General features: G+C 43.7%; 2 protein-coding genes across 4 annotated transcripts; both read right to left on the bottom strand.

Moving 5' to 3' along the window:
• Window positions 1-234: 234 nt before the first annotated feature.
• C13H3orf33 (chromosome 13 C3orf33 homolog) lies at window positions 235-4,828 on the bottom strand. The gene is made up of 5 exons (XM_040613663.1): window positions 4,723-4,828; window positions 4,582-4,641; window positions 2,853-3,006; window positions 1,937-2,097; window positions 235-1,487 (listed from the first exon to the last, which is right to left on the bottom strand). The coding sequence occupies exons 1-5, from the start codon at window positions 4,801-4,803 to the stop codon at window positions 1,221-1,223; spliced, it is 723 nt and encodes a 240-aa protein (XP_040469597.1). The 5' UTR covers window positions 4,804-4,828; the 3' UTR covers window positions 235-1,220.
• Window positions 4,829-7,650: 2,822 nt separating this feature from the next.
• On the bottom strand, window positions 7,651-18,810 carry SLC33A1 (solute carrier family 33 member 1). 3 transcript variants are annotated; one of them, XM_040613439.1, is made up of 6 exons: window positions 17,957-18,810; window positions 13,712-13,902; window positions 12,880-13,064; window positions 11,826-11,943; window positions 10,760-10,975; window positions 7,651-9,074 (listed from the first exon to the last, which is right to left on the bottom strand). In XM_040613439.1, the coding sequence occupies exons 1-6, from the start codon at window positions 18,711-18,713 to the stop codon at window positions 8,907-8,909; spliced, it is 1,635 nt and encodes a 544-aa protein (XP_040469373.1). In that variant the 5' UTR covers window positions 18,714-18,810; the 3' UTR covers window positions 7,651-8,906. The 3 variants fall into 3 exon arrangements, with proteins under 3 accessions (XP_040469373.1, XP_040469374.1, XP_040469375.1); XM_040613440.1 differs by having other exon boundaries at window positions 12,880-12,959; XM_040613441.1 differs by lacking the exons at window positions 11,826-11,943; window positions 13,712-13,902.
• Window positions 18,811-18,989: the final 179 nt, after the last annotated feature.

Below are 18,989 nucleotides of genomic sequence, written 5' to 3'. Positions count from 1 at the left end.
AGGTACTTCATGGCTAGATGCTCACTGTGCACTACCATCTATTCTTACGCAAGGAAAAGCTGCTTTTTTTTAGGATCTCAGGATTCACAATTTTGCTCTGAAGTCAGCAGCAAAAACAATGACATAGCAACTAATTGTCAGACAAGCAGTGCTCAGCTATTAAGATTTTTTTTGTACCACACTCTTCTCCTTAGTATTTCCTCGGCAAGGAGTCACACAGAAAGAAAGAAAATCTGTAAACCACTTCACTTTAAATAAATAATGGGATTGCAGGAGGTTAAACAAAGGTCAAGTGCTTGGCATATAAAACATGTAACAACGAACGTAAAAAATTCAATCTTTGCTCTGAAAATATTTACAAAATTAATAATACACTGATATACTTAACAAATGGTTCAAAAATAAAACAAGAATTTAAGTTCTTAGCACAGTATGGTCTAACTTCTCAAATTCCATGTTAAAGTTTTATTTTCATAGAATTTTAGATATTTATAGAGCCATCAGAAAAAAATAGTTTTTTTCCTCTTCAAGTGGATGTTGTCTTCTAAAATTTTGGATTACTGACATATTTACATTCCTTGATACACCAAGTGGTATCTTTTTTCCCCCGAGAAACTTCAGTTGTTATGACCTTATTGGCTTTTTAGGATCAGCTGTAACAAATTACCTTTTATATTGGTAACAATGCAACCCATTATTCAAGATGAAAGATTTTCAAAACACAAATTATACACAAAAGTAGTGTAAGGATAGAATTCAAACAAAATGCTCCTGTGTAAACACTTACCACAAGCTTTGTAAAGGTCTGAAATAGAGGTTTTGAACCAATGTGGGCTACATTGTAATGACAAGTAACAGAGAAGCATTTACGGCCCTACACTGTGGAATGACACTCCGCACCTCTTAGAAACCTGACTATCGACTGCCTTCACTGTGGTTAACACAGATGTGTAGGTATTTAATAGGTGGAAAACTGGACAACTAATTTAAGATGTTATTGTTGGAAAAGTTCACCTTCAGAACATTTGGATTTGTGGCCTATATAACCACTAAATTTCAATCCCATCTGGGTTATAATAAGGCATTAAGGAACTATGAGGTTTCTGTTCAAGACAGGGACCCTTCAACATTATAGCACTGGTTTTTTTACCATAAACTTTACATAAAGCACATTAACACAGGTAACTGGCATTCCTCCACACAAGTCTCCCTTTTAAACTTTAAATAAACCTTCTTAACCAGCTCACAAATTGTTTCAATGTCTGTACAAATTTATTGCTGCTTATATGTTCTTTAATTTTTTCAGAGTAGCTTTCTTCTTTCCATATTCCTTTATTTTTCTTCAAGGCCTTTAACTCTGCTCGAAGGAGTCTTTTATGAAGTTCCCAGTACAGGCGGGAATCATGCTGCAGTCCCTCAATACGTGCTGTTTTGCCAAGCCCTTGCTTCAATATCTCTTCATTTAAGCACACGCTGAGAAATCGACCCTATAAAAAGGCATAATAAATGTGGTATTCCCTTCACCTTTAAAACAGTTTTACTTATTTTTTCACATCAGCTCCCTCTGAGATACAAACTTTACCTATGGCTAAATCTACGCTCTGGCAGAAAGTGTTAAAAGTTAAAGAGGAATCCATCTGACTTTTAAAACCTAATACTAATGCAAGACATTTGTGAGAACATTCAATAGACTAAATGTGAGGCTAATCAGAACTACACAATATAGCCTATCTGGCAGAGAAATACACTCATGTCATGATCAGTGTGCAAAAACACTGGTCTTGAAATCAGATTTACAAACAACATTTAAAATTCAAATCAAGGCAGATAAATTACAAGTAATAATATTCCTTACATATACTGAGATAACTGAATTGCCTAACTACAGTGGAACTCAGAACTGCAGATAAAAGCCATTTTTTGTTATTATATTTACCTTATTTACTAAAACAAGGCACTCAAGCGCCAAGTTCTCCCTTCCCAGAAGTTGGAACCATATCACTTGTTTGGGTTTTAACTCTTGCTGTAACCAGGCCATGCCACTTGGAGCCAACTCCACTCCAGCAAGTCTTACCAGCAGAAGACCTTTGGATTGCCCTGATTAGAGAGAAAACTTTGTTACTACTTGCAGCAAAGGAAATGTCATGCTTTGCCAGCTCCTGGGCTGTTGGTAATGAATTTATTCCCATGGGCCTAAAAAAAAAAAAATAAAATCCATTTTAGTTCCCCAAAGCATTGCTTATTTGCAAACAGAATTTGGTCTCATCTCTCCTCCAGTAAAAAAAAATAACTCAAGATTGTGGAAGTGGTTTAAGCTAGTTGGTTTTATTTTGCATACAAATAGAAAGAACTGCTTTCATTGTCAGTTACTATCATTTTATCTAAAGGGTTAGAAAAACCAAGAAGCATTAGTGCCTGCAGGTATTTGCCAAGCAAGTGTGTGGCTCTCAGACTTGATGGAGAGCTTTTGCAAAGTCACAGAAAAACTATCAGTAAAAATGGGTTTGTATATGTAGCTGTCAGTTCATCATCTCTAAATAAAAGTGTAACCCCAAAAGTCTTTTTGCCAGGAATGAGATGAACTATGCAAGCAAATGAACCGTATGCGTGCTAGCTTTTACTGCCAGAAAAATACCACAATAATGATGCTCATTAATACAAACATTGTACTGGTGAGTTCATTTTACAGGTCTCCTTCCAGTCTTTTTATTCCCCAGTCTCCCACCTGTAAAGAGCCAGAACTGTACCTCAGCCCTTCCTCCCAAGCCTGCCACCACCCTGTTCTCTGCGTAGCTGCACCGAGGAGGATGATGTTTCATTTCTACCCTTGCTCTTCACATTGCTTTACTTACATTTTCTCTGTATCCACGTAATGAAAGGAATGCTAATGGGAATATGTTCAACTTCCAGGCCTTTCTCAGTTATGTGATGTATTTTTCCTCGCAATTTCACATTCTTTTCTACAAACTCCACAGGTATATCCAAAGCACTTGTAAACTTTGTTGTCTATTGATGGAAAGAAGAACAAGCCAGTTTTAAAAAACTTCTTCTTAAAATAGTTTGGCAAATTACAGCTCTATTATTAGACAGCACAGACAAGTATAGATAAATATTTTAAATAGTAATCAGTTGCAGAAGCCATTACATGCCAGCCTTTCACGATCTTCCATTTTACAGGACTTGCAACGTTAGGGGTGGGCATGAAAGCAAGGTTTAGAGAGAGAAGAGAAACTGATATTTTTTCAGCAATGAATATTGAAGTTCACATGATTCACCACAAAAAGAGTGTTACAGAAGTGGCCTGAATAGTGCTAGAATAAAGGCAAAAGGAAGCCAAGATGTGTTTAAAGACACTAGCAAAGAACAGACACGCTGAAAACAAAGGCAGAGCAGGGAGGACAGAAACAACACAGCCTTTGGTAAGGGAGTAAAAGAGGAGAGAGACAAAAGCAGGTGTACACCTTTGAAAACATCACAAGAAGATTGAATTCGACACTATTGCCGTTGGTTAGTGGGAGGGTTCAAAGGGGCCGGTTACAACTAAGCAAAGGCTCGGCCATCAGCACCGGAGCACAGCAGCCGCTGGCTCAGGGGGTGCAGGGGCAGGACAGGCACCAGCGCTGCCCGACACCCGCTACTGGAGGCACAAACGCCCAGAGGTCTCACCTTACGAAGCTTTTTGTAGAACATTGACCTACTTCTACACAGCTCTGAAAAGCTCCCATCTGCTTACATGACATCACCCATCAACTGCAGTGCCACGCCAGCCCTCAGGGGAAACAAAAAACCCAAACCACCACAACTAAACTCAAATTTATTTATTCAGTAAATCTTGCCATTTTCAGTCTGTAAGGACTCCCACTAGGAATACAGCAAATGAGGAGCTTGCAGGCAGGAAGGCCGAAGGTTTTTACAAACTGAAGTTGTTCAAGTCTGATCTCATTTGCACGGGAAGCTCCAACAGGTTAGCTCATTCACAAACCCTCGCCTTAAAACAAAACCAAACCCCAAAACAACAAAAAGCCCCCAACAAACAAACAAACCAACCAACCCAACCCAACAACAAAAAAAAAAACTAAAAAGAGCAACAACAAATAAAGACTGCTGGTTAACATCTGTGGTTCAGGCTTTCTGGTAAGATTTTAAAGTAAAAACTCGATGCAGATGCTCTCTCCCAGCAGAGCGCAGCTGGAGCTGTGCGGGGGGACGGCGGCGGTAACGACAGCCCCCCCAGCAGCGGGAAGCAGGTGGCAGGGCCGACCCGGGGCTGTGGAGCGACCCCGGAGCCCGCGGTGACACCGGAGCCGCCCCGCGGCGGGGCAAAGCTCAGGGTTCTGCTAAACCCCCCCAAACGCCGCGGTGCCCCGGGCGGCCCGGGGACAGGGCGGGGGGGCCCGGCCCTGCTGCGGCTTCACCGCCACTGGCGGCGCCTCGGCCCGCACGGCGGGAGGGCCCGGGGCCCGTACCGGTACGAAGCAGCTTCTAAGTTAAGAAACGAGAACGGGGCCGAGGAAGATGCCACAGCCCGGCCGCGGAGCCCCGCTGGGGCCAGCTGCCCCCCCCCAGCGCCGCCGCACTCACCAGCCGGACGCTGCGGGCCAGCACCAGCACCCCGGCCACCGCCATCCCGGCGCTCAGGCTCTGCGGGCAGAGGAAAGCGGGGCTCAGCGGGGCTTAGCCGCGCCGCGTCCCCCCCATCCCCCGGCCCCGCCGCCCCGTTACCCGCAGGAGGCTGAGGTGCCCGTCCGCCCACTCGGAGAGGCGGCCCAGGCCTTCGGCCACCCCGCTCCGCCGCTCCGCCATGGCCGCCGGGGGCGGGGCGCGGGGATTGGGGGCGGGGCAAGGGGCGGGACCCCCCGCTGCCCCCTGCGAGCGGCGGCGGCGCAGCCCGCCCTGCCCGCGCAGCGCGGCCGCAGGCGCCCCGTTAGGAGGAAACCACCGTCCCGGCACGTTCCGCGCTCGCCGCTGTTGGTTCTTTCCCCTCCCTTGGGGCAAACCCAAGAGCCCTCCGTAACTGCCGCCAAAGCGCTCGGGCCGGCCGCCCCATCCCGGTCTCCAACGGAAAGTGTAAGGAATCAGCCGCCAGCGGTGTCAAACCGCGTTTGTGCTTACACAAGCCGTCCAGCTCAACCCCACGCTGGGTTTCTAACGAACAGGCCGTACGGGAGACGGTATCGGTAACGGTCACAACTCGGGATTTCTGGAAAAGCACAGGTCGAGTTGGGAATCGGTAACCCAAGCTGGCGAAAGCCATGCTTGAATCAAAACTTTTTATCAAAAGTTCAGACAATTCTTAAATTACCACCTATGGGATAAGTTGGACAAGCAAATAGCACCCCTGTACCTTTTCTCAAAGACAGCAGCATAGTTGTTAGTTTTACTTTATTTACTAAATGCAAACATTTTAATAAATATAGAAATAGTGTAAACCCTTGTTTTTAGCAAAAGCGTCACTTGTAGCTAAATGACAATTTAGAAAACATACCCAACATACAAGTTGTAGCAGTTGGCAGTAAAATGCTAAAAAATAAATAGCATTGCCTCACAGAGAGTGGGGGGTTCAAGAGTCAGACAGTATTGCTGCCTGCAAACCCGGAGCTGCTCCGTCCGCTGCGGCAGGGAGCTCTGATTTCCCACTCCACCAGTGACACAGCTCTCCTCGCTGCCCTGCTACTGGATCAAAGAGCACCCAAACACCCTCTGCCATCAGCCTGTTCAGAACAGCGCTCATCACACCTGTAACCACACTGCCAGTGCCCAGAGGGCACAAACAAGACAGCTTCACAGAAAACAAAGAACTGTTGGTAATCGGCACTGGCAGATACTTCAGTGTCCATAACAAAGACAAAACATAGGGTTGATACTGTAAAAAACCAAGAACCGTCAGATGTTGCGACGGTGCGCTGATAGTTCACAGGACGCAGGACCAGCAGGTTTGATCGTCAGCCATTTCCACGCGGGGCCACAGCAGTGGGTGCAAAATCCTGCCTTGTCAGACCTTACACTTTGCTTTATATGCACTCTCTCTGGGCACTGGAATTGCAGGGTTGAATTTTGGAGCACCAGTATTTGCCTCTTAAGGAAGTCTTGGGAAACAATAACAAATTACACTCACGAGCGCAGACTATGATGGCTTTCCTGCACGGAAACTACAAGGCTGTGTCTAACGGGTGCCAAAGGGGAGAGCCATTCCCTACCTCTCCTCCCCATCCTGCTGCACCCTCTCCCCTGGGACCTGTCTCACTTCACAATGATCCTGCTAAGAAATTTAAACCAGGACAAACCCTTTACCTACAAAAACCCAATTTCTGCCATTTCCCTTTTGCTGCAGACAAAACGCATCTGACCCCCCTGGGCCCGCTCAGGCCACGCAGGACCACAAAACCTCCCCAGGACGCAGTGCCACCCACCTTCTACAGTTCCATTTTAATATGAGGTTCTCAAGGAAGAAGTTGGGTTGCTTCTTTCTTCTTGCCTTTTTTCAAAAGTTTTATTTAATATTTTATGTTCAATATCTTAAAGACTATGGTAGTTCTAGTCTTTAAGAAAATAAAAATCCTCACTTTAAAAGAGGGTTGGGAAAAAACAAGTAGTGAGACCAATAACCAAGAAAAGTTACTGGTTCTTTTCAGCAGCTTGCTAAGCCACTGGTACTGCAGTAGTATTTCTGACTTGTGTTACAAAACAGCAACACAGATTAAAGAAAACCTAATCCATCCATTATTTCTCCAGTTTGAAACAGGAGGCAGTTGTTTAATTTAGGTCACATTTCACATACATTACTACTGATTTAAAGTTTATGTTTAATTTTGATGTTGTGAAGATCATCCAATATACTGACAAGCAATCCTCAACCTGTCTTTATTAATAACAAGTTTCACTGGCATCTTCAGAAATAGTGAAAAAAATTGCAAAGTAAAAGCCAACTCTAAAACACCTACAAATTAACCCACCGTATTCTGCACCTGAAAAGTTTTTCCTCAAAGTCAGAAAACGTAAACATAAACATCTCTAGCCAAGATGGGGTTAAAGCAAGTGGCTCATTATTCCAGTAAAAACACAGAACTGAAGTGCCTTGTACAGAGTTAATCCCATGGAGGTATCTGGCTAGGACTGAAAGATGCACCCCCCTTCAACTACAAATCTCGCATATATTCTTATATATTCTTTTTGTGCTCATGTAGAGGTGAAATTGGAAGATTTTTATTTTGGGAAGTAAAAACAATGTGATCTTATTTAGCTTGACTGGTTGTGCTGTACTTGAAGCCAACTGTGAGAATATGCTGTTGGTGGACAGCAGGCCGCAGCAGGGGAGAGGTACAGCTCAGGGTCTGGCTTTCCCCAACTGCTAAGGGTGTCACTGAGGAAGGAGAGGGGAAGAGACCGAGGAACAGGCTTCAGTGCCCAGGGAGGCACTTGGTCACACTGTCCTCTTCCAGTCACCTTCTTAATCCTCTCCTCATGTAGACATTTCACACACACCCATACGACCCCTTCAGTCAGTCAAAGTTGGTACAGGTTTACCTTTTTCCCTGAAACATACAGTAACAAAGATCCACAATGCCCTCTGGAGCTTGGAACACCAAGTTCAGGATGCAGTACTTCAAATATTGACAAGGCAAGAAACACAGAATGGAAAAGAAAATCACGTACCTTTCAAAGAGAATTTTAATAGACTTCTTTTTTAATAATGATGTACCATATACACCCAACAATGTCCAAGTGCCCTCTCTCTAGGCATACAGTGCGCTTGCTGTATGTCACTAAGGCACTCAGGAGGGAAGTAATTTTTGATAAATGCCAAGGGAATGTTTCCACTACACAGCATCAGTAGTAAATGTCTATAGCAGCTCTACCGCAGGATTTCGCTTGTTTGATTTATGTGGCAGCAAGTAGTATGCTGACTCACTGGGAATTTGGCAAGTTTGTCATCACCAAATCACTTTCAAAGGCACTGATCATCTTTTCTTACCCCTAGGTGGGAACAGTCACCTTTTCTTCCACTGACTTTGAAAACAAATGCTCACGTTACAGTTACATAGAGGAACCAACACTATCAATTCATTCCCTCAAAATAAAAACCGCCCTCCGAAGGCCTGCATGCCTTTGGAAGCCTGTTTTTTGTCTGCTAGCTGCTACACTACCCAGTTTGCATCTTCAGGACTCAAGGCTTAGAGTATTGTGCGTTACTGAAGTCCTACCTGACAGCATTTTTTTCGACAAGAAAGTACCTTGAATGGAAATCAAAATGCTTTGAAACAGCAGAAATAAATTAAATGTAATTTGTTTATAAAAATATTTTCTTATAAATCTTTAAAGCTTATAAAAGCCAGAAAATACATTTAAAAGAATTTCTGAAACATTTCATCCTTTGATGTGTGGTTACAGTTCAGAAAGTGAGAAGAAACAAAGCCCACAGACATTTCACATTTCTCTTCCCACAAGGAATTCTGTAGCACAACATGTTTAACTTACAAGTCAAAATGCCTTTGACATCCTTCCCCGGGTCAATTCCCCATGTCAGATCATTTCTGTTTGAAAATAAAGGGTTGGAACTTAGCCGACAACGCTGCTGTGTAGACAGACATGGCACAATGAGCTTTTCCATAGTCACTATATGGAAATTCAGACATTGGTTATACCAGCAGCCATGACTCTGAAGCTAGAGCTCGGGGATATGTATGTAGTACATAGGTGCCATTTTTTAATCAATTACTTTCCCAACTTAACATTTTCATATTGGGAGTGCAAGTGGTATCACATACAAACATACCACCGCCTCAGCCACCCATTTTCTCAGTGATGTGGCATTTAAAAATACCTATATTCCTGTTTATTGATTATGGGATACGTCTTTGTAATAAAACTAAAATGACCTTGCTAGTCCGTCCAATATTTAAACTGCATCAATTGGTCCTCTTGCACTTCCACGAAGACTGTCCTTCATCCTGCAGCTTTTTAAATTTTGGCCCAAGTAGGAACCACCAGCCAAATCCCAGAATGACACAGATGACCGATTCCACATAGTAACCATCCAAGGTAGTAACACAAGAACCACCAGCTTTTGTGCAGAGCTGAAACAGAGAAGCAGAAGTCAATGCATCAACTATTCTCTGGGAGAGAGACACACAGACCTTTTAGAAAGCAGGGATTAGATACCCACTGTTTTTTACTTGCTTTTGGTTATGATTAAATATATTTTACTCTTCCTTGTTTCTTATGGAGTTAGTAAGAGAGGCTTTTGAGCTTACAGTCAGTGTGAGAAGTAACAGAAATGTTATAAAACATATGGGAAATGGAGCACTGGCCCAAGGGGCTAACTCTAAAAAGGGAAACTGTCCAGCTGTCTCATGCGGGCCTGAAGGTGCAATTGCTGTTCTTCCTACCATGAAAAAAAGATATTTATTTTTTCTCTAGACATCCAAACTGCTTCTAAAGAAGTTACACTCTTGCATCTCACCACACTGAATCTACAAATGGGCAGTACAAAATGCTGCATATGTTTGGGAAAAACATGCTCGGGATGTTTTTTAATCGCAGAACTGGAAGACAAAATCTCCAGCATTTAAAGGGTAAGAGCATAGCACTCTATAATTTCTGCTATTGTTCCGCTATCAATACTGCTATAATTCCAAGATAAATCAATCCTCTGAGTTGAGGTTCTGCCAGCATTTTCATTATTCTGAGATGTGTCAAGATCAGATCAGGAATAAGAAAGGAATGGTACTGGAACATTACCAGCTGGGAGGATGTGAGAAAAAGAGAAGCAAGGTGAAGGAGGAAGGACTTAGGCTCGGTAGAGGCCCAGGCACAGGGAACCTAATTAGTGGCAATGCAATGAGAGACAGGCTGAAAAAGCACACACTGCAAAAGTGGTTTCCCCTCTGCAACTAGTAACAACTGCAACTCCAGTTCAAACAACTCATATTTGACTCCTAAAACACTTAGTTTATTTAGACGGTCTCCACATCCTAAAGAGTCCTGGCATTCATCAACGAAATAAATCTCAGTCATGAGTATGGAAAAAAAGTCCCAACAAAAAAACCCCAAAACATTTCCACCCTTCCAAAGAGTCACATTAAAGTTTCTAATTCGCTCATGAGGAGCTGAATTTGGAACCTTGCTTTCCAGGCAGCTTTGCGTACTGCCGTTTGATCTGTGTGCAGTAGCACAGCATGTTCTTTGTTCCCTTTCACAGGGCTCCCCAGAACTGGGAAGGCAGCCAGTCACACTGCTCAGTTTCATATGGAAAGTGAAGATCAATGACAGAGAGAGAAAGCAGCATCACAGGAGAAAGTATCAAGGTATCCAGATAGAAAGCCTCCAAAAATGCAGAAGGAACAGAAACCTACCACAAAAATTAAAGGACTTGGGGGACAGACACACTGCCAAGAACAGCACGCCTAACTACACAACTCTGAACTCAGCAAGGTTAACTCTCAAAAATGCACCTACAGCCTCCTTACACAGCAGAGAATGTGGCACCAGTCTACTGCTTCTACCATCAGCTTTTCACCCCAGCCCAGAAACGAATGGACAACTACACTGCAACTGCAAATCTGTGGTAAGATGTTAGTTAGTAAGAGTGTACAGATAAAACCAGAGTGAATTTTGTCAGACAGGAAAATCAGCTCAATTGGTGGGAATTTTCAAGCACAAGCTATGCACTATGAAGGTTTTCAAAGGTGAAAAAATACTAAAAGAAGCAATTTCATCAAGAAATATTTGAACAGAGACCTTCACAGCCTCCGACACTTACTTCTGCAGCAACCGTAGTTCCACAGGTCTGTTCCTGGGCCCCTGCACACTCTTTCACCGTGAGCGGGTCCACAAGCCAGAGCGCAACGGTGGAAGGCCAGTTCCCTCCCAGATTTGACACAGTATTTAGGAGCGTCATGTAGGTCCCTCCAATCAGTGGATCACTGACTTTGGCGTTGAAAGCCATTATTGCAACATACATGCTATACAGCGTAATCTACAGAAGAGGTAAGAAAACCCACAGTGCTGTAAGGCCTCCGCAGTTACAGACAATGACAGCTAAAACCCCCACCATAAAAACTGTTCTAAGAGATCACTTGAAGTTAGCAACCTTGACTACAAAATAATCTCAACAGCTTAAAATGGCACAAGAGATAAATTACTTCTGCAGTCTGCCTCTCTGCTAATTCCAAGAAGTAGCCTTGCCACTTATCTCAAGTCATGCTGAAATGGACCCAGCCTCACACACAGAGGAATGACTCAAGTAATCAAACTGAAGTATAAGGCCAGCTAAAATAGCATATAAAAATAACACTTTTGCTTTTAGAAATATACTCTTAAGGCTCTGCATACATTTTCAATCTGGTCCAAAGCCCAGTCTGTATCAGGCATTTGTTTTCCAGGCCTTTGGATCAGATCCGTTATGAAGCTCCTCCAAAAACATTCAATAAAGTATGTTTTCTAGGACCAGGATCACATAACTTTATGGATCTGCACAATACGCATGATCATCATCATGCCTATGAAACTCAGTCGAATGCTGGCATTTCTCCCAACTCCACCACACTTTTGATCTTTTCTGTTTGTGGACAAAAACACATCTGGGAAACAAAAGATCTGGTCAACTAAAACTAACACCACTGAAGATGTCCAATGGAGCACATGGAAGAGGGCAAAATAATATTGGCAAGAGTATCAAAAGCAAATAGAGCCATACAGCACAGGTCAGACTTAGAGGAATTCCAGTGTAACTAAAAAGCAGAAAATGGCATTTATAGTCCTCTAGTTGATCGATATGGAATACCCCTCCCCCATCCCCCTCCCCTTCCCACACAAGTGCACGTTACCTGATGTAAAGCATAACTCAACAGTACTACAACGTAGTAGTAGACAGGAAATCCTCCTTCATGTTTTACTTTAGGAGTCCACCATACCAAAAAAGCAAATTCCAGACCAAGCAGTAATCTGGAGGAATAAGATAATTCATAATTCAAGTAATTCCTCCCATGTGTTTCCTTGATACAAAGCAACTATTGAACATTTATACATATAGACTACATAAAAATAGTTTATCTCTAAATAAGTACAAATATTTCTATCTTAGAATTAGGTATTAAATATCTGACAAGCACTCAAATTGTAAACATTTTACACCTAAACAATTCTGTCTTCCATATAAACACAATTCACTGCCAGATCTACAGTAGTGTTCTCCCCTGCCCCTTCACACAGAAATTTACTTTAGAAAGCAACGCAGAAGATATCCACCTATATTCAGCTGGAGCAAGATCTACTGTTTTTTATTTGGAGAAAACATACATAGTTGCCTAAGAACATGTTAAAGTAATGAGTGTTACAGACATGTTACACGATTTACTGAGTAACAGCATTACATAATTTGCTGGATTCATTGGTTTTGTATTCTATAAGCAAACTCCTGTACAAAACAATTAACACAGAAATGAAATGTCTCCTTGTCTGCATCAGCCTACCTTAGCTTCTTTTACTTCCAGTTACCTCAGTAAAACATACATCCAGCAGATGCACCAAATGACTTGTCCATGTGTTCTGCCACTCTTACACTGGGAAGCACACAGAATTTTACAGAGAGTCCCAGATCTAGTCAGCACGATTCACGAGTAAGGAACTATTGACACTGAATAAGAGCAGGGCAGTACTGCTCTAACGCTGTTGTATACGTGCCTTGAAAACACCTCCTGTTCTGCTTTCTCGCCCGTGACACTGCATGAATCATCTTCAGGGCACAAGACAGAGTGTTCAATTTAAGATGAAAATTATGACATACTTCCTTGTATCTGGAAGTTATGGTTACACGAGAAATCCAATACTCATCTGAATACATAAATTACTACGTTTCTATAAAATGAGATTTGTTTTTACCTGAAAGGCATAGCTTTGTAAAATGTGTTGAGTGGCTGGGGGCCTGCTGTGTACTTGCTGATAATCAGAGGCAGTATTATCTGTAAAGGAACCATTGGAACTGCTAGCAGAGCTAAGTGCTCTTTTGGGACTCCCTCTTCCACCAATTTGAGTCCTGTTACAGCATCTGCTGCTGAAAATCCAACCTGCAATGTTAGACAAAATAAACTGAGTGATGAGTGATAGTTTGGCTAGAAATTCAGTTTACTCAGTATTAAGTAAGCTGAGAAACTGATAGAGTACAAGTCGCTCCTGTCTCTGATTTGATTTCCAAATAAGTTTTGAGACACATTCTACACTTGCACGCTCCTACTGTCTTCAGTGCCAAAACTATACCAAGAGCATCAAACATAGCAATCATATTCACGTCCAAGCTGTAACTGCTGTTGGTACCCACAACGGCCAGCAAGAAGCCATGAAAACCCAGTTTGTACAGAGTTGCAGATTCTAGGAATAATATACAGGTTCAAAGAAATGTTTTCTGTCCTTTTAACTGCAGACTGCAAAAGCAGCCTAATTATTTAAAAATGTCTTAAAACAAATTAATACTAGATTGTACTCAAGCTTCTCTTTAATGCTTGGGTAAACACAAAAGCTCAAACAAATGTTTTCTCTTGTACAACCCTGGTTAGCATGATGACATAAAACATTCTGTTTCAAATTTCATTTGAAAATTCCAAACTCTGATGACAAGAACTAGGAAAGCTAAGAACTGTTGCAAATACAGGGACTCTGTAACCTTTCAGACTCCAGCGTCATCAGCATCTAACAATTGATGTATATATTTACTTACCTTTGCTGTGAGAATCAAGAGACAGAAAGTAAGAACTGCTGGCATCTTGATTATTGAGAATAGCAGCCTGTATGTATCAGTGATGCCTTTTGTTTCTTCTTTTATTGGTATTAGTTCCTTATTTTCCTTTTTCAAAAGGGCAACCAGCGTAGTAGTAATTAAAAAGACAGCTCCCCAGAAAAACAGGAAATCTGGAGGGGAAAAATAAAATAAAATAAAAAGTTTTTTCTAGCAGCAATCATCAACACTAAATTAACAAGTCACTGAGTATCTAAAATGCAGTTATTTTGCAAAAATATCAACATAATAATAAAAAAATGAATAAAACCATTACTCACTGATCCTCCTAAAAACAAGGAACAAAAGCAAACCACATACACAGCTACACACAGTGACTGACGCAGCTCTTCGCTGCCCCTCACTCTGTAATGACATGTTTGCTTGAGATCTGAGACAGAACAGCAGCAGCAAACCGGGTCACTTCCTTGGTGTTCTCAGTATTACTATCACAGCGAGCACATTGGAGGAGAAACAGAAATACAAATTTTGAAGGATTACAAATACAACCTCTAAAAGCTAATAAAGGAGGAAAAACCATTTAATAGTTAAAAGATGGGGAAAACTTCAGAGGAAGTCATTCACAACTCTCCAGCTGATTTACCGTGTTGCTACATAACTATTCTGTCCCTCAGCTCTATACTCCCCCTATAATATCTATCCACCATCAGAAGAAAACAAAGATTTACGCTTGTGAGTGTAAAGATGTTCTGATGAAAGTTCTTACACAGTTGTAAAGTCAGATATGTCTGTTTTAAGTTGATATTACACTTGCCAACTTTTAAGTGCTCTATTTTAAGCAATGTAATATTTCCTAAATTGTGTGTTTGAAGGCAGCAATAGTAAAAATCAACCATATTTTACGGCAAGTACTTTTCGAGTTAGTGAATGGATTAATCTAAGATAATCTTATCTTCTACCTTTATGAAAGGGGCAAGAAAGGACTCAGCAACATGCAAAGGCTAAAACAGAAGCAGCCTTTTATTTTCCTGGTCACAACCAACTGCAGAAGCCTCACGGTGACTTGAAAGTAAGCTGCAAGGGCTGGTGAAAGGGCAAAGACGGTGCAAAGGTTTAGTCAATTATTAGCTGCTGCTTACACACAGGAAGAGAGCAAGCCCAAGAAGCATGGAAGAAAACACAGAAAGACTACTTTAGGTAAAGCCTACTGTTCTCAGTTTAAAAAAAAAAAAAGGCATTTCAAACCATTTGCTGCTGCTTCCACAGCAGCTACTTCTCCCTCTTCTAAAGTAAGGAAGATCTCATAATCAATGCTGTCAGATTGCTCTCTCCCCTGCTAAAAAAAAGGTACCCTGAACATGTACTTTTAAGTAAAAAGTAAATTTTCAAAGTCAAGATAATCACAGCTACTGTCTACAAAAGACATACAGGAGTGGTACTCTAATAATAGCACTAAGCACTATCACTGCAGCGCAAGGACGGGAATAGAAATAGCTTTCAACATCATCGCATGAATACTCTTGATCAGGTCAGCTCTGTCAGCTGCAGTACAGCAGTGCAATGGCTGGATTGGCAACAAAGCAAAACCAAAAATAATAAAAGCCATATATAATATTCCAGATTAAAAAAAAAAATATGGTTTTGTGGTTGTAGGCTGTTTGCACAAATATAAAGTATACTTCCTTTCAAACAAAGCCCACTAACAGGCTACAAGCAAAACAACTTTGAAATGATAGTTTACACAAGGAATTTCTAGCACAAAATTCCTGGTGCCACCACTGCTGCCTCCCCCCATCCCTATTTTGTCTCTGCTTCTATCCTGTTACTAACAAAAACTACTGTGTTGGGGCAAAGCAAGTTTTTTTTACCTAGATCAGGGATGGACCAGGTTGGCAAATAACCATCCACAAAGCGTGCATGGGGGTACACGCGTTTTGTCACAACAGCTTTAAGTAATTCTACAGCTACACATATCCCAGGAAAAAGGGCGCTCCACAGTCACTGGCCCAGGTAAATTTGAACTGCCTTGAAGGGGCACCTTCTTCCTGTGCTCGCACTTTACCTCTCTTCCTTCATGCCGAAGAGGCATTCCTGTGATTGCTTGGGAAATTGGACAGGAATCAAAAAACCCAGCCAGTAAGATTCACCCCCTGTCCCTCCTTTAAAATAATAATAATAAAAAAATTATAAAAAAAGGTCATTTGAGCAGCCAAGTGCTAAACTCATATACACGCTAGCACAAACAATACGTCAAATGAAATTTATTTCTCATTCTCTCCTCTAGAAATGACCCTGAAACAACATAACACAGCATTTGTTTTGCTGAATGGTTTTACATTTGTTCATATTATTTCCCATAGTTAATGAGAACGGCTAATGCTGTTGCTTCTCAGCCACTTAAAGCTGACTCGGGATCACGAAGCGTTGACTTGTTCCTTCCCTAGCACTGGCACTCAGCCCATGACAGACGCGTTCAGAAAGCAAACTGGCAGAAAACTATTCACCTTTTCAAAGTTTTCTGCTGCTGTAACTGCCTGAACCGGCTCAACATGAGCCCCGTTACAACCAGTGCTAGGACTGGAGAATCACTCTCCTCGTGTCAGTGAGCTGGTTTACAGTCCACCAGCTCTACAGCTGCTTCAAGAGAAATGTGGACACAGCAATTTGTGGCACACAGTCACATGAACAAGGGAACAGACATTTCTTGCAGCCAGTTTCACCACCCCCCAAAAAAACCTCCAATATCTCCTGCAACTATAGTGTCAGTTATTTGCTTTTCTTACTCTGCCCAGGTTAGTACTCCAGGACAAGTTAAAACAGGTTGCGTTGGTTTTGGGACATACTTTTTTTTTCAGGGACAGCACCCTTGTAATAGTAAGGAACCCATTTATACAAACAATACAAAGAAAAAAAAAAAAAAAAAAAAAAAAAAAACCCTGGACAGTGGAGGTAAGTATAGACAAACCAAGCTCTCTTAATTACACTAGTCATTTGCAAGTTGCATCAGCAGTAAAAGATGTCAGTGTGCCGCTGCAGCAAGAGGGAAGAGACACACCAGCACTGACGATCTACACAGTAAGGGAAAACAAAAGAAAGCAATAAACAAAGGTTACTTCGAGGACCACTCTGCACTGTCTAACATATAGACTTGACACAGGGTTATCAACAGGAAGGAAAGAGGAAGACTAGTAAGCAATTGTGATAGCTGCATAAGTACAGCAGTCTTGGCAACCGATATTCTGGTTTAACAACATTGGTATAGGACAGAAAGTGAAAACCAGCCTTTAAACAACAATTCAACTCAGTTTTGGCATACCTTTTCTCGTAGATGATATAGGCAGAACAATCTACGTAAGAGAGGGAAAAGAAACTAAACCCATGAGAATTCAGTCTTTATTGCCAGCCATGGTCACCTTGAGACTGCAGCCAGAAGTGGTACCAGTTTTTCCTGTCCTCCCATAAGCTGAGCTGGCTAAACTCAGCCTTGCAACCAAAACGTGCATTTTAAGTCTCTTCTAGATAATAAGCCTAACATCAACCACCGCATATAAACTTTCTGGAAAAAAAACCACACCAAACCACCCACCACCAAAATCAAACCTAAAAACCCCAAAATCACCAAACACCACATTCATACAGTAACAGATACGGTTGGATGACCAGACTGCATTTAATTCATTAAAGAGAAAACCAAATCCCCCTTTGTTTACGAAAATAAGGCCTTCCTTCAGAAACAGGCAAAGTGGTCCACCTGAAGATTTGTCACCTCTACTTCAGTGAACAATACCACCTTGGAAAAGTAAGCTTTTTTTCTATTTCCCCTTTCCTTCCTCCCAAAAGGAGATATTCTTAAAACGCCTTCTTAAAAAGAGGCAAAGCTTTGTTTGTTTGGGTATTTTTTTAACAACAATCTATTTCATGGTCATTAAACTGGAGGGAGGTGAGGGGAAATTCTCTCTAAAGTGCTTAGATCAGCCAATATAATGACAATGCAGGTTTCCCACACTCTCAAGCCCAGAGAAGCCTGAAGTTCAGTGCATGTAGCAGCAGACTCCGCCAGCCTCCAGGAAGGCTGTGCTTTCTCACAGGCAGGGGACAAACCAGACCTGCTCAGTTCACAGCGCCAAACCACCGCTTGCTCTTGAATGGAGCTTCGGTCCAGGCTCAGGGAAGAAGAATCCCCATCCCAGCATCAGCGCGCACAGGCCGGCGGTACCCAGGCAGTACCTGAGAGGGTAACAATCCCTTGGGGCTGGGGCTGGAACCGCAGGTACTTGTTGCAGAAGGAGGCCGACTCGAGGGCCAGGAAAAGGACGTTGCCCAAGAAGTAGCCGGCCGTCTGGCCCACGGAGTTGCAGGTGGAAGCGTAGCCCACATTCTCCCTGGACAACATGGTCAGGGCCCAGCCGTCCACCGCAATGTCCTGCGTTGCCGCCAGGAACTCAAAGAGGAAGAAAGTCACAGTAAGAGCCACCACGTCGGGGCCCCGGCCCTCCCCATCGCCCAGCAGCAGGTCCACCTGGGTGGACATGTAGATCATGAAGACCCCCAGGACGTACTGCGTGGGCACCAGCCAGGACTTGCGGCGGCCAAAGCCCCGCAGGTAGACGGCGTCTACCAGGGGGGCCCAGAGCAGCTTGAGGCTGAAGGGCCAGAAGACGAAGCTGAAGAAGGCCTGGTCGGTGTAGCTGGCACTCCTGCTCTGCAGGATGAGGGGGACGCTGCCCGCCAGGCCCAGCGGGATGCCCTGCAGCACGTACAGCACCAGCAGCAGCAGGATGCTGCCCAGCTCTGCCCGACAGTCCCGCGCCCCCCGGGAGCCCGCCTCGGGCGGCGGCAGCAGCGCCTCGGCCTCGCCGCCCGGCAGCCCGTCCCCGCAGAGCGCCAGGGCGGGCGGCACTTCACCCCTCAGGTCCAGGCAGTGGTGCTGGCTCCCGGCCCGGCGCTGCCGGCCGCCCTCCTTGGCCGCGATGGCAGGCGACATGTCTCCGGCGGCAGCCCGGGGCCGTGCGGCGCGAGGCGGGAGCGGACCCCGCCGCCGAGGAGAGGCCGCACACCGGCCCGGCCGCCGCCCGCCACCCCGCCCCTTCCGGGCACGCGGGCGCCGGCGGCTGGCGTGGCTGCCACTCATTGGCCCGCCGCACAGTGACGTCAGGTGACCGCTCCTCCCCGCTGGTGCTCAGCCCTGACTGGCCGGCCCCGCCTCCCAGGCGGCTCTGCCCCGGGGCTGTCGCGCGGGCGGCGGCACGGTGCGGGGCGC

Source organism: Falco naumanni, chromosome 13, assembly GCF_017639655.2.
Source record: "Falco naumanni isolate bFalNau1 chromosome 13, bFalNau1.pat, whole genome shotgun sequence".
Classification (NCBI taxonomy): Eukaryota; Metazoa; Chordata; class Aves; order Falconiformes; family Falconidae; genus Falco; species Falco naumanni.
The sequence above is the reverse complement of the archived record's forward strand: the minus strand, read 5'-3'. Positions and strand labels throughout refer to the sequence as shown.